The 13097-nt window shown below is 34.9% G+C and overlaps 2 protein-coding genes across 3 annotated transcripts in view; one reads left to right on the forward strand and one right to left on the reverse strand.

The window, feature by feature from the left end:
• Nucleotides 1-1745, forward strand: part of NUP153 (nucleoporin 153) — a 64945-nt gene extending 63200 nt beyond the window's left edge. Inside the window, exons 20-21 of one of the 2 annotated variants that reach the window (XM_006909241.3) lie at nt 109-265; nt 611-1745. In XM_006909241.3, coding sequence (XP_006909303.1) covers nt 109-265; nt 611-695 — 242 coding nt within the window. In that variant the 3' untranslated portion in view covers nt 696-1745. The remainder of the gene's footprint in view (nt 1-108; nt 266-610) is intronic. The other variant, XM_006909240.3, reaches the window with a different exon arrangement.
• Nucleotides 1746-4438: 2693 nt separating this feature from the next.
• On the reverse strand, nt 4439-13029 carry FAM8A1 (family with sequence similarity 8 member A1). Its single transcript, XM_006909315.3, has 5 exons — nt 12897-13029; nt 11607-11727; nt 9937-10060; nt 9327-9466; nt 4439-7828 (listed from the first exon to the last, which is right to left on the reverse strand). The coding sequence occupies exons 2-5, from the start codon at nt 11687-11689 to the stop codon at nt 7684-7686; spliced, it is 492 nt and encodes a 163-aa protein (XP_006909377.2). The 5' UTR covers nt 11690-11727; nt 12897-13029; the 3' UTR covers nt 4439-7683.
• Nucleotides 13030-13097: the final 68 nt, after the last annotated feature.

Here is a 13097-nt window from a genome sequence, read left to right on the forward strand (position 1 = left end):
CCTTCCTTCCGCTTAATTCTTTACTATGTTTTGTATATAAAGGGTCATTCATTTCTGGAAAAACTCATTTTTTACCTTAATGAAGTTTTTTTGCTTCAACTATTATAGGTTCAATTTTCCAGTTTGCCAGGAGCGCTACAAATTTCAGCTTCACAAACAATAATGCATCAGGAATATTCACATTTGGTGCAAATCCTAGCACACCTGCAGCCTCAGCCCAGCCTTCTGGTTCAGGGGGCTTTCCATCAGCAGCATTTACACTGGGGTAAGAACTGTTTGTTGATATGGAGAATTTAACATGGTGTAAGGGTGTATGCGTATGCATGAATGTATATGTGTTTTGTCTTTAAAAATCACAAAGGTGCTGTATAGTTTAGGTAAAATCAAGTATGTTCTCTAATATCAGTTTACTATATTGCAGTTTTGAAGGATCATAGCCTGAGAAAAATAGCAGAGAGGTTGTGTGTGTATTACAATAGAAAATGTGTTTACTTTAATATTGTCTCCCCCCCACCCCCACGCCTTCGTCACTGGTCACATTTAGCATTATACTATGATTCTAAAATTTTGTCTATATCATGTCACATTTTGAAGTTTTTATTTTTCACAGGTCAAATGGGAAAAATATGTTCTCTTCTTCTGGAACTTCAGTTTCTGGTCGCAAGATAAAGACTGCTGTTAGACGCAGGAAATAAAGATCACAGTGGTGTTATACACAACAGTTTTAACAACAGCTGGTGCCCTACTTTCACATACTGGATTGTACTACATGTTGGGGTTATCTGAAGTCAGATCTGCCTAAGGACTTCTTTAATTTTGGAATTTTCCTCCTTTTTCCTTTCTTTACAGAAGCCCCACCCTCAACTCCCACCACCCTTAAAAAAAATAATAATAATAGCTAGACTGATGACTGATTCTTCAGCAAAAACATTTTATGATCCAGCAAGTTATCCACTGATTTGGCTTAGGCTGGCTGAATCCAGGAATAGAGCCCGCTCAGCAAATGGCTTTGTATAGAACCTCTGTGTGCACTGCTGTGCGCGTTGATATATGCGTTTATGGAACGCATTGAAATTGTAATTATATCTGGGGAATCCTGTATAGATTAGAGGATGTCGAAATGAATGATTTCTATGCTGAGTTTGTGCTGGTGTATGTGTGAAGTGAGTGAATTGGGTGTATTGTGCACTAAAATTTTCTGATAGAGGAAGCCTGATTAAAGAATGGTCCATGCTAAGGACTTGTTAGATCTAGTTCCTTCTCCATTTAATAATTATATGCTATTTCTATATTTTCATTCTTCTATCACCTGTCTTGCCTTTTTCATTATTTTATTATGAAACGTGTGTAAATACAATTTTGTTTCTGTCCTTTTCGGCATAACATAAATCTGTGAACTTGAAATTTTAATTTTGTGTTAGAAATTTTTTTTTGTTTGTTTAGTCTTGTCTCAGATTTTATTATGTAAATCCCATTATTCAAAGTTGCCTAAATCCATTTGGAAATCTTTTAAAAAAAATTGGGGATTCTTAAAGTGAATTTATTGGCTTTTCTGATCCAGTTTTGTTTGGACCAAAAACCAGTATTGTATAAAGTATTAAGCATATATTTTTATATTTACTGAAATGGACTGTGGTGACTTTGGATAATAAGGAAAAGTTTAATATTAAAGCCATGTTTATTACAGTATAATTAACATGTAAAACCATGGGATAAATGCCATCAATAAAAAATTATGAAATACTTTTTGTTCTAGTGTTAACTCTAGAAAGAAATGTTCTTATAAAGATTGATAATGGTCAGATGAGAAGTTTCAAGGAATGCTTTTAAGTGATTTGGATAACTCCTAAGTGAAGAGGAGAGTGTCAGACTTTACAACATATATAGAAGGTACCTTGCTTTTGTCTGGTGCTAGGACTCATGCCTACTTCACATATAAATTGGCATACCTTTTTAAAAGTCGAAAATAAACACACACAACCATTTGTTTGTGCTTGTATCTTCCTTGATAACTAGACACTGTTTAATGAGTTTTTAGAGATACATGCCCAAAGCAGGTCACAAAAACTTCATTTGTCCTTTTGTGTAATTTCTTTTGGATTATTTTACTGTTTTTTTAAAAAAAGATTTCTATGGTCCACAAAAGAACTCTGGGGGGACAGCTTTTGATAATTTTTTTCTTCAGTTTGAACATACCAGTTATGTTGTGCTGACTTATTTTGCTGAATTTCTGGTTGAAGTCTAAATTCAGAACTTTAAAATGTTTAGCTTTTGTTTCCGTGTTTACATGAAAATACATTTTTCTTATTAAAAATATTTAGGCCATCATCAAATGCTGGTTTTGGTGTAGAAATTTTGTATTTGTAATACTTTATTAATATACATTTGACATGGGCCTGTTTGGGGGCAAATGGTGATGGTGAATATTGGAAGAAGTAATGTTGAGAAGTTAATGCTTAACTCAATTGTAGGTTCATTCATTCTTACCCTTTCTCCAAGTCCATATGGATGGGAGTATTAGGCTTTCTAGTCTGGGAAAGACTTCATAAGAAATGTGGCAGAAATAATGTTTTTTTAGCACTTTTTTTTTTTTAAACAAGTGACTTCCATACTTAAGGTGACCTCTCAAATGAAATTCACTTGCCTCCAAAACGAAAGTCTCTAGGGCTGTATTCAGAACTTGGGACCTGTGTTTCCCATCTCAATGGCTGTAATTTTCAGGCTGCACATGGCAGCCCTGGAGTACACTTAAGGTGGAAGCTCTAAACTCCAGTCTATCTCTACTCCAACCCATCATAGGTATCTCCTTATTGGACTGATTCAGACTACAGACCCACTTCTGATCCACTCCTTGTGGCTGTAACAGCAGCCTTGGGTAGGCTGGGGTTATATGTTCTGTTATGGGCTGTTATTAAAGAAGGGGAAACATTATGGAAGGAAAACTAATGCTGAACCAATGAGGAATCATTTTTACCTGAAAATCTCAAGGGAGGAAAGCCATATGCAGAAATATTGAATAGTCAGGTATGTTTGTATAATTTGGTCAAGAGGGTTGGTAGTTCTCACTGAATGTATATCAACTTGGTGGGATGTGTCAAATATATATTCTAGGACCTCATCAGATTCATTCACCTGGATCTGGATAGGTTCCAAAAATCTGCCTCATTAAATAAGCACCTGGAAGACTTGCCAATTTAAGTGTTAGGTTGTTGTTTTTGAAATGAATGATTTCAAGCATTAAGAAAATACAGTTCAGACAATGGAAAAATTTTATCTTTAAGCTAGCTACTTAATATTGGCTACAAATTCTCTCCTGAAATTTACGTAATTAGGACTTTATTATTTGAAGTAAGTGTTGGGCTAATTTTAACAATTTATAACCAGGCCTTAAACTTCCTGATTTAGCTTGGGAAGAATTTGTATTGTATTAGTAGTCATGCATCCCCTGATGGGGGTACTTTCTGAGAAATGTTAGGCAGTTTGCTGTGTGCTTACACAAACCTGTATGGTATAATAGCCTGTTGCTCCTAAGCTACAAACCTGTATACCATGTTACTGTACAGACTACTGTAAGTAGTTGTATTGTGCTATGTATGGCATACATGATGGCTATGTCACTAGGCAATAGGAATTTTTAGCTCTATTGTAATCTTGTGTGACCACTGTTGTATACATGGTCCATGTTGACTGAAACATGTAGCACATTTCCAGGGCCCGTTTAAAGTTTGAAACTCTGGAAATTTTATAAAGATTAGGCCGTGTGTTTAATGAAAACTGAGAAACTTGGTACAAAGGAAATAGGTATGTTGGGTCTAGCTGTACACACCACCTGTATGATCATGTCAGAGTCTTCACTTCTCATAGGCAACTTTTTAAAACATCACAGAAGTCCACTGTAATTCCACAATATGTAGTTTGTAGCTGGGCTAACAAAATAGCAGCACATCACCATGGGACTCGGACCAGGCCATGGTTTAACTACATTTATCTACTATCTTTACCCTTCAAGGACCTGTTTTGTATCCTGTCCTCTAGAGTTGTCTAAAGGTTAGAATAAGAAATGCTTTTAAGATGAGAACAAGGTTTAAATTTCCCAGCTGAGTCATTTACTAGCTATGAGATTTTGAATTTCTGGTTCCTCATGTGTAATATTGGTCCTTAATATCTTAATAATTGGGATGGATTAACAACTTTTAAGGACACGATTAGTTTAACATTAAGCTTAGTCATCTATGGGTAACTAACTTTTGAGTGACTCGCTAAAAGAATATATCCCAAATAGCAGGTGATTGTTTTGTTAGACTTCGATTTCTGAAAGCACTAGAGTTGATTGCTAGCCATTCTAAAGACAGAGAATGCTAGAAAAGCTATTTGGAAGCAAGGTCTCCTTTAGACGATTCTAGAGCAAACTTTCTCAAAGAAATGGGCAAGACACAAATTCATTGGTGACCAAGTATTTATTGAGACAATACAAACTGGTGGCATACAAATTATTAAAAATAGAATGCTGAATTTATTTAAAGGCAGGCCATCAGATACTGTTTGTGGGTCAAGCCCTACTATAATGAACTGCAAGGAAATACAGAGTCTGAAATGCACTTCATCCAGGTAAGTACATATTGTAAAATGGGGGTGGGGAATGGCAAGTAATTGAAATACTTGTCTGATTTTAGGAATACTATTATTTAGAAATATCCTTCAAAAGAAACAATAGTCTGTTTTTAATAGGGATAAGGGTAGAATGAACATACTTAGTGTCCCTATTCCCCTCAAACCTTTATTCCCAAGTAGAAAATAAATTTTTAACTCCTTTCTAGTATACTGGATATACTTATGTGTAAGTTATTTAAGGGTACAAATCTTTCAGTCAAAATTTTTACCACCATTTGAAACAAAACAGTGAAGACTCACTTTTATAATTTAGACAAAGTGGCCCTCAAATATGTTCTTTTCAATCCTAAATATTTGAGTAAAATTGGAAGGTAAATATGTAGGAAAGTAACTTCTGAACCAGTCCAACACAAGTATCAGTTGGGCAATACTGTAAAGGCTTGCTATCCAAAGAAGTAGTGGCTTAATATCTGTAGTCAGATTTGTCTAAAAGTAAGGCTTGCCATCATTCACTTACCTACCCTAGGCCCAGCATGAATATTAATATAAGACTTTGTCAAGGTGCACTAGCCACTTGGGCTACCTTTAGTAATGGGTACCGAAATTTTCTAGATGCCTAAGTTAGCTGCTTGTTCTGTGGTTTTATTTAGGCACATTCATTGAAATAGTATTCTTAGTCCAACTCCTAATTTTTGTTACCTTATTATGTTGTAAAAGTGATGAATAATGTTTGTACTATGAAGACAAGTTTCTTTTTGCCTTTTTAAGCTAGAGCTTCAGCATTTCTATAAATGACATATTAAATAGAAAAGTGTTTTTGAAAAGAGGGATTCTCCATTCTTTACGACCCAAGAGAAAAAATATGGCTTTCCACTGTTATGTCATTTTTTTCTTTCTTCCAATGATGTGGGAATCAAAATCTCTTCCTGGTGCTGAATTCATAAATAGAAAGACTTGGACTTTTTTGTTTTAAAAGCAGACGAAATAATAATACTTATGTTTATTTTATAGGGCTATGTAGTATAACTTGAATCCTGAGATGGATCAAAATGAGCCTATACAGATAATAATCTGAATGACATATGTAGAAAATGTGCAGTATTTTAAGTATAACAAACTGTACTACTTATTTGCTTTTGTTTTACTATAAAAATAAATAGCCTAGATGGTAAACCAATCAATTATCTGAGGGGAAATAATACATTCAAGATAAATTCCAGAGTTACATGACTGAAGGACATTTCAACTTGAATTCCCAATCACTGAAAAAAATAGTGTATACAGGTAATGCTAATGTATAAATGGTAAACTTATGTGACATTTCCTAATTTCTAGTCTAATAAAACTTTAGTTTTATTTATTTTTACTTACTGTGAAGGGCCATGACACTTAACTCCAGAGGCTACAAGTGAATGATCTGTTTAATAATACTTTGACACACTTTAACTGATAGGCTTTCTGTAATGTTGAATTTAATAAATTATTTTGGAAAACATGGTTTATGAAGTTTTACAATAAAAAGGTATTAATAAGGACACCGTTAAGGTTTCTATAACTATCAAATGTGAACATTTTCAGTTTTAAATATCAAAAAAATCACTTTAAAAATTGATAATGGTAATAAATGTCTTGCATTTGCTAATAAAACCAAAACTAAAGCCTAGATTGATCCTTGAAACTGTCCAACACAATTTAGTGTTTTTTTGTTTTTTTTGGGGGGGGGGGCGGCGATAATATCAGAGTTGGAGAAAATGCATAAGAAACAAAACTTAGTTCAGGTATATCTCAATACAGCTAATTGGGCCATCTAACAAAAGCATGCTCACACACTTGAAACTCCACAACTCTGCTTCAATAAAATAAATTAAAATGGCAGTACACAAAGTATTCCTTTGCTTAACATTTTCCTCAAAACATCATCCATGGCAAGCCCAAAATAAAAGCTTTTGGCCCATAGATCCAAAGACCTTAGAATAATGTCTGGAAATGCTACTCTTCCTTGTTTTAGAACAGTCCATAATGGGAAAATTGCTAATATTTCACAGGCTACCAGTATTTAATCATGAAATACTAAGATTTAACTCCTTGATGTTTCAAATGTTATGGAACTATATAAAATATAAAAAGACTAATGTGAATATCTTGCGTATAAATAGAAGTTAATACTCAGAATACTGAAAAGCACTAATACTTTCTTCATGCTGCACACATACTGGGAATAATGTTTTACAGTAAATATGCAACAGTTTGATGGAATTTTTCCCCACATACTTATATTGATTTAGGGCACTGAAAATACTTGCACATGAATTTTTAGTTAAATTTACAGTGAAAATTTACTCTCCCCCCCTATTAAAAGCAATAACTAACTTACCTTTTCTTTAATAAATATTAATATAGCAATGACAATACTTTTTCATCATCATGCAAACTTGCCCCCAAATACATGTTTATGCATTAAGAATAGTTGTAAAGTTACATCATTCCTACAGTAAACTGCAGTACAGATTTTAAAACTTCAGGTAAGGGAAGTGCTAGGCCTGTCTCACTTGCCCCTTTCTCTTGCCTCTAACATATGCCTCCTGGGCTGGGAGATAAGTGGATTAGAGTTGTATCCCCACTCCCTCTCAGCAAAAAGCAAAGAACAATTTCCCCAAGAAGTGTTAACTGAAAGATGAGTAATGTGTTTACAAAACACAACTGGATGTTTTCCATCATTTTGGGATAAACCAAAATTAAGTTTCATTTGGAGATTTCAAAGCTGAAAATGCTTTCAGCAAATTCTAATGCCTTAGATCTTAGCATATATTGTCCATTGTTGATTATAAGACCACTTGCCTTCTTTTCAATCTAAAATTTTAACACTTGAATTTAACAGGTTTTCTTCTGGCAAAGTTCTTTGGCATTCAAGTAAAATCAATACTTTCAGAATAGTCACCTGCATCACACTGGAGTGACTGCTTTAATTTCTAAATCATCAATTAACGTAACCCAGGGATACTGATGGCCTTGATACATAATTTAGTCTCATCATTATTCCAGAGAGTATGGAATTCAGGGCTTTTTGAGGCATCATCTGACCCCATTTCTTTTTACCACAATAGTTCCTGCTACAATGTCATAGGCTGTTCGATTATGCTGAAAAAACAGCAGCGTGATGAAAGCAGGGAAAAAAGAAGCAATAGAAAAATTCTTGATCAAAGCTCGTATAGTGGACCTAAAATTAAAAAACAAAGCAAAAAATATCAGATAAATTGTATACCAACCACATACAGATGAACAGTATTCTATCAAGTTCAAAATATGTATTTAAAACATTCAAAGTACAGTTGAGAGAATTTTTACCTTTGTATCATTATATTATGATCAAACTATCTCGGGTAGTTCTAAAGACTTTATCAATATAAAAGACTAGAACTTTCACATTAAAAGCAGTTATATAGGACCTAAAGTTTATAGCATTTTGCCAGAAGAAAGTAACTATTCCTTTATCTTTTCTATCATCACTCATTCCTGTTTTTAGTATCTTCTAAATTGAGTATGTTTCCTGCAGTCCCATTTTCTACCTTCTATGAAGCACTAGCATTTTAAATTACTGTATATTCTTTTATCAGCTTGTTCTTGTGGTATCCTGTGATTTAAAAAAGCTTAAAAATTTTTTTTCGACAATAGCTTAGAATGGAGAATTATCCTACTTTATGTTAGATTTCTGCCTTTTAGCGCACTGAGAGACTATAGAAAAGCACCGTGGCTAAGAGTGTGGGCTCTGAATCCAGACTAGTTGGTTTCAGATCCATTTCTACCAGTCATTAATTGTATTACACATCTGTAAAAAGGAGATAATAGTACCTATAGTACCTATCATAAGGTTAGGATTTAGTTAGTTAATACATACATAGTGTTTATAAGAGGAGCTCAATAAACATTAGTCATTATTGACTCATTAAAATTAGCAGCCAGGATTATTATAAACACAAAATTGTAAGGAAATTTTGAGGATCTCAGCGAAATCAAGGTTTTTAGAGTCTTTCATTTATATTTCTTTATATAATAATCCAGCTCTGAATCATTCTGGCAATTATTCCTGCCAGTATCTTGTTTTGCTCAACTGATTACCACCTACTCACCTCCCCAACTTCCATTATCACTATGTGTACCTTCCCCTAGAGCCAGATGCCAACAGCTAGCCATGAGTACTGGGAGTATTACAAAGGGGTGGGGGGAGGGCAGAATGTGTGCATTCAGTTATCAAAACTCTTACTGCCTATCCAAGATGGGATAATGACAGGCTCAAAGAAGATCAGCAACTGACCCAATATCCGCAGATCTAGAGAATAATAAAGCTAGGCATGGAGTACTGACGTAAGTAGCATCAACATTCAAATTGCCCTCTCATTATTGTGACTTTTATTTCATAAAATGTTTCTCTTGAAAATGTATACTGAAGAGGGGGTCTACAATCATATTAATATAACTGAAAAATACTCAAACTTTGTTTTACCCTTAATGTAAGCCTATTTACTCTATGCCTTGAAGAAAAAATACCAACATCTTAAAAATACTATGTCAAATGGTATAACTTATGAATTATATTGATTACTATAAAGTATAACAACCACATATAAATGAATAATATTCTATCAAGAAAGAACACTATCGAGAAAATAAAGCATTATTTTAAGTACATAGTGGATTAAGTTAAGGAAAGAACTTACGTTGTGATGCTAACATTTGAGGAAGGAATCACTAAAACCCGACTCGGTGCAATAAGCACTGATGTATCACATGTCACAACTCGAAGCCCCAGCAGGAACTTCCCTGGGGTAGCTCCACCTGCTCCCCAAATGCAAATTATCTAAGGAAAGAGGATAATTTAAAAATAATTTACTAACTCAACTAAACCAATTTTAAAGGTAAGTCTTCCTTTAAAAGTAAGTTGCCATATTATTCATGTCTTAAAAATTTCAAGTTGACTTTCACAGAATATCAAAGGTTAACCTTTTAATGCATTTCTGCAAGTCTCTAATGTCTTTAATACCATCAGATGTCTACTGTAATATTTCTCTATGACCCGTTATATTTTTTAGCAAGTTGTTTCTATGGAAAAACATTTCAAGTTCCACAATCAATTACAAGTATATTTTTGGACCATGAGACTGAAAATATACTACAAAGAAATTATAAAATGTCTCCACTCAGAACGTTGTTTTTGTTTGTTTGTTTTTTAAACTTGAGAAGTATTGTTAAAGAAAACCTTTTTATCTTGGGCTGATAATCTAAAGTTAGATTATTAAATATTAACATTTGCTGAAGTCAGTAGCTTACCTCATAGAAACAAACTAATAATCTGTATATAAGAGCCACAACCATCATTTTCTGCAAGTCTTCCATTGATGTGTCTTCATCTATTTCTTCTATTATATAATGCATAGCAAACTTAGAGATATCCCTACACAAAATAATAGTTTTGGGTTATTAAGAATTAGTTATCAAGCAGTTGTATTTTTTGTTTGTTAGTATAAGTCATAAATTTTAACTGAAATTCTAACCTAATCTTTAGGTTTTCAACCATCTAGTTTTATAAAACACTCATTAGCGTATTCAACAAATAAGCAGCACTAGCATAAGCAGGCACTATACTAGCCCTGGGAATATAATGGTGAGTGAACTCAACATGGTCTCTGCTTTCATGGAGATTTTAACCACGCAGAGAAAGCAGAACAAAATAATAAAATGGGATGAGAACTTGTGAAGGCATCCCATTTTATGACATTTTTGCTGAGATTTGAAGGATGAAGAGAAGTTAGCCAGACTAATAAGGGAGAAGTATCAGAGAGAGGGACTACAAAGAAAGCAAGCCTTGGAACAAGAGTGTGATGGAAGCTGTAAGCAGTTTGGTATGTCTCAAATACTAAGTATGAGGGGTGACAGTGATTAAGAAGCAAGGGCATCTGTTAAACCACATGAAGATAAGACTTCATCCTGATGGCAATGAGAAACCATTGAAGGGTTTTAAGGCAGGAGAGGAACAAAATCAATTTATGATCTCTTTGGTTCTATATCATAGATTGGACTGAGATAATACAGGAGACTGAGATACCAGTTAGAAGACTTTTGCTATAATGCAAATAGGAGATGACAGTAACTGGAGAAGCAATAATGAAGAAAAATGGCCCGAGAGTGAAGAGGGAATGTTTTGGGCTATTCAGGAGATTCAACAGAAAGGAGCTGGTATTTGATTGGAAATGTAGGGGTAGGAGAGGGAGAGACAGAAAGGAATCACCGTAAAACTCAGGTTCCTCGCAAGGGCCCTGAAATTTGACTACAAGGGTTTGTATCTTGACTGTCACTTACTACCTTTGTAACTTGGTCAATTCTGGGCTTCCTGTAAACCCAAATTTCAATCTATAAAATGGAGGTATTAACCTCTACAGCTCATAGTGGTGGTAGGATTAAATAAAAATCCATATAAAGAGGTGAGGTCAACCTATGTCTAGCATGTAGAAAGTACTTAGCAAGTGACAACTGCTATTATGATTATTAATCTGAAAAGATTATTATTCACATAAATGGATCGCTTTGCAGTTCACTTGAAACTTGCCTGATAGTATAAACAATCATATTTGGAAATGCCATCTAGCTGATTATTAATATAGTTCATCTACCAAAAACTTTTTATGCCTAGTAAGAGGGAAATGAGTTCCTGGCCTAAGAAAAGAGTTGAATAAAATTAAACCAGGTTTGGAGGCTCTTTTTTACCTAATTTTAATAGGTGAGATTCCCACAGATCTTACAGAATTAAGTGTTTTTCTCTCCTTTGTAGTCATTTCTTAAAACCAAGGAGAATAAAACCAAATCTGACACAGCTCTTATAAAGAAATCATGACACTGGCCACCAATTATCCATGTAGTTACTTGCAGGCATGAATAGAATTTCAAAACAAGATCTTTAGACAGAAGACATTAAAACCTTTCTGCAAATGGCCTTAACTTACTTTATTCCACTGAGATGCATAATGCTTAAGACAATGGTTGCTTTTATAAAGAAGAGAATAAAGAAATCCACCATTTCTGCCATAAATCTGTGGGCCAAGGATGGAATAACATACTCTCTGCCTGTAAATTAAAAAAAAAAAAAAGTTAGAAAAACCTAATCATTTCACATATGCCTTGGAACCCAAGCTAGGTAAATAAATGAAGAATGTAAAGTCAAGGTACGGCTTGCTAATAAAATTTATAACTTTGCAACAATCACTGGGATTGACTCACTGACTCCACCAGTAGTACAATAATACATGTTAATAAAATACAGCAACACTATTTGTGAAAAGTTTAAAGTATGCTTTCACCTCGATGTTTAAAAAATAATTTCACATAAATTTATTTAAGGTACTCAACACATTTTACTAGGGTCTCCTAGTAATAAGGAGAATCCAGGTGATCATAGCGTATGACACAAAATTAAACATATTTTAGTAAAAATCAAAGTATAGACAATTAGTACAAAGTAAATCCCTGTGTTCCTCATTTTAAAACCTCCTATTCATTTAGTCTTGCTTTCTATGTTCTAAATCGACCTGTCATCCAAAATTCTAAATGAGATTAAATTCAGTGTGGCCAATTCTTGTTCCATACATCTGTGGCTGAATAAAAACTCTAAATAATAAAAGTAACTAATGCGAAATATTCTAATTCTCATAAAGAACATACAATATACAAAATTATTCAGCCAGGACCCAGCCAGAGGTTCAGAACTCCATTTGTATTCATGTAAATCTCCTTTTATGTCCACCAGTTCCATTGTCCTTAATATATGGGTAATATGGAATATAATTAATATATTAATTCTATATTACCTATATCATATTCTATAATATATAGATAACATAATAAAATCACGTCCGGATTATTTCCAGCATTACCAGTCAACTCCCCCACGCCACCCGCCATGTAGGTTTGCCATCTGAGAAAAATAAGCTTTGGATCTTATTCACTAGAACGAGGAAATCAAAGGGGGTGGTTCGAGGAGCAAAGATTTCTTTACACAAGGAAACGATTAGTCTCAGGAGCAAGGGAATCTATTCCGAGTGCCAAGTCTAAAGGTATTAAAAACTGTATAGCCTCTCTGTACAGTGTTTAAGGTCTGGGCAGACGATAGCCGAAGCACGCGGAGAAATACCAACCGCAGTAGCGGCAGCCGCGGCTGTATGCTATAAACTTGCCTCTGGTACCCCACAGTTCCCTGAAGACCCTTCTCCGCCCAACCTCTCGCTCGCGCTTCTCACCTGCCTGGCGCCCATTCTCGCTCGGGGTTCGCGAAGGGGCGGCGGATCCCACCCTCGTCACTGGGGCTGCCCGGACGGATCCCTGCACGTGAGGAGCCCGAGGTCCCAGGCCCGCGACTGGAGCAGGGGTGGTGAAGCCGGGCGCCGCCCCCGAGTCAGGGCCGGCAGCCGCGGCGCTCAGGAAGTAGAAGGGGTTGTAAT

Source organism: Pteropus alecto, unplaced genomic scaffold (genome assembly GCF_000325575.1).
Source record: "Pteropus alecto unplaced genomic scaffold, ASM32557v1 scaffold121, whole genome shotgun sequence".
Taxonomy (NCBI): Eukaryota; Metazoa; Chordata; class Mammalia; order Chiroptera; family Pteropodidae; genus Pteropus; species Pteropus alecto.

What these genes read in the sequence shown, in the direction of transcription:
- FAM8A1 (XM_006909315.3), bottom strand. Translation starts at nt 11,689, where the DNA reads ATGGCAGAAATGGTGGATTTCTTTATTCTCTTCTTTATAAAAGCAACC. An exon ending in ATGCATCTCAGTGGAATAAA is followed by an intron (nt 10,061 to 11,606) that starts GTAAGTTAAGGC and finishes TATTTTGTGTAG; the next exon opens with GGATATCTCTAAGTTTGCTA. An exon ending in TATTAGTTTGTTTCTATGAG is followed by an intron (nt 9,467 to 9,936) that starts GTAAGCTACTGA and finishes CTCTTTCCTTAG; the next exon opens with ATAATTTGCATTTGGGGAGC.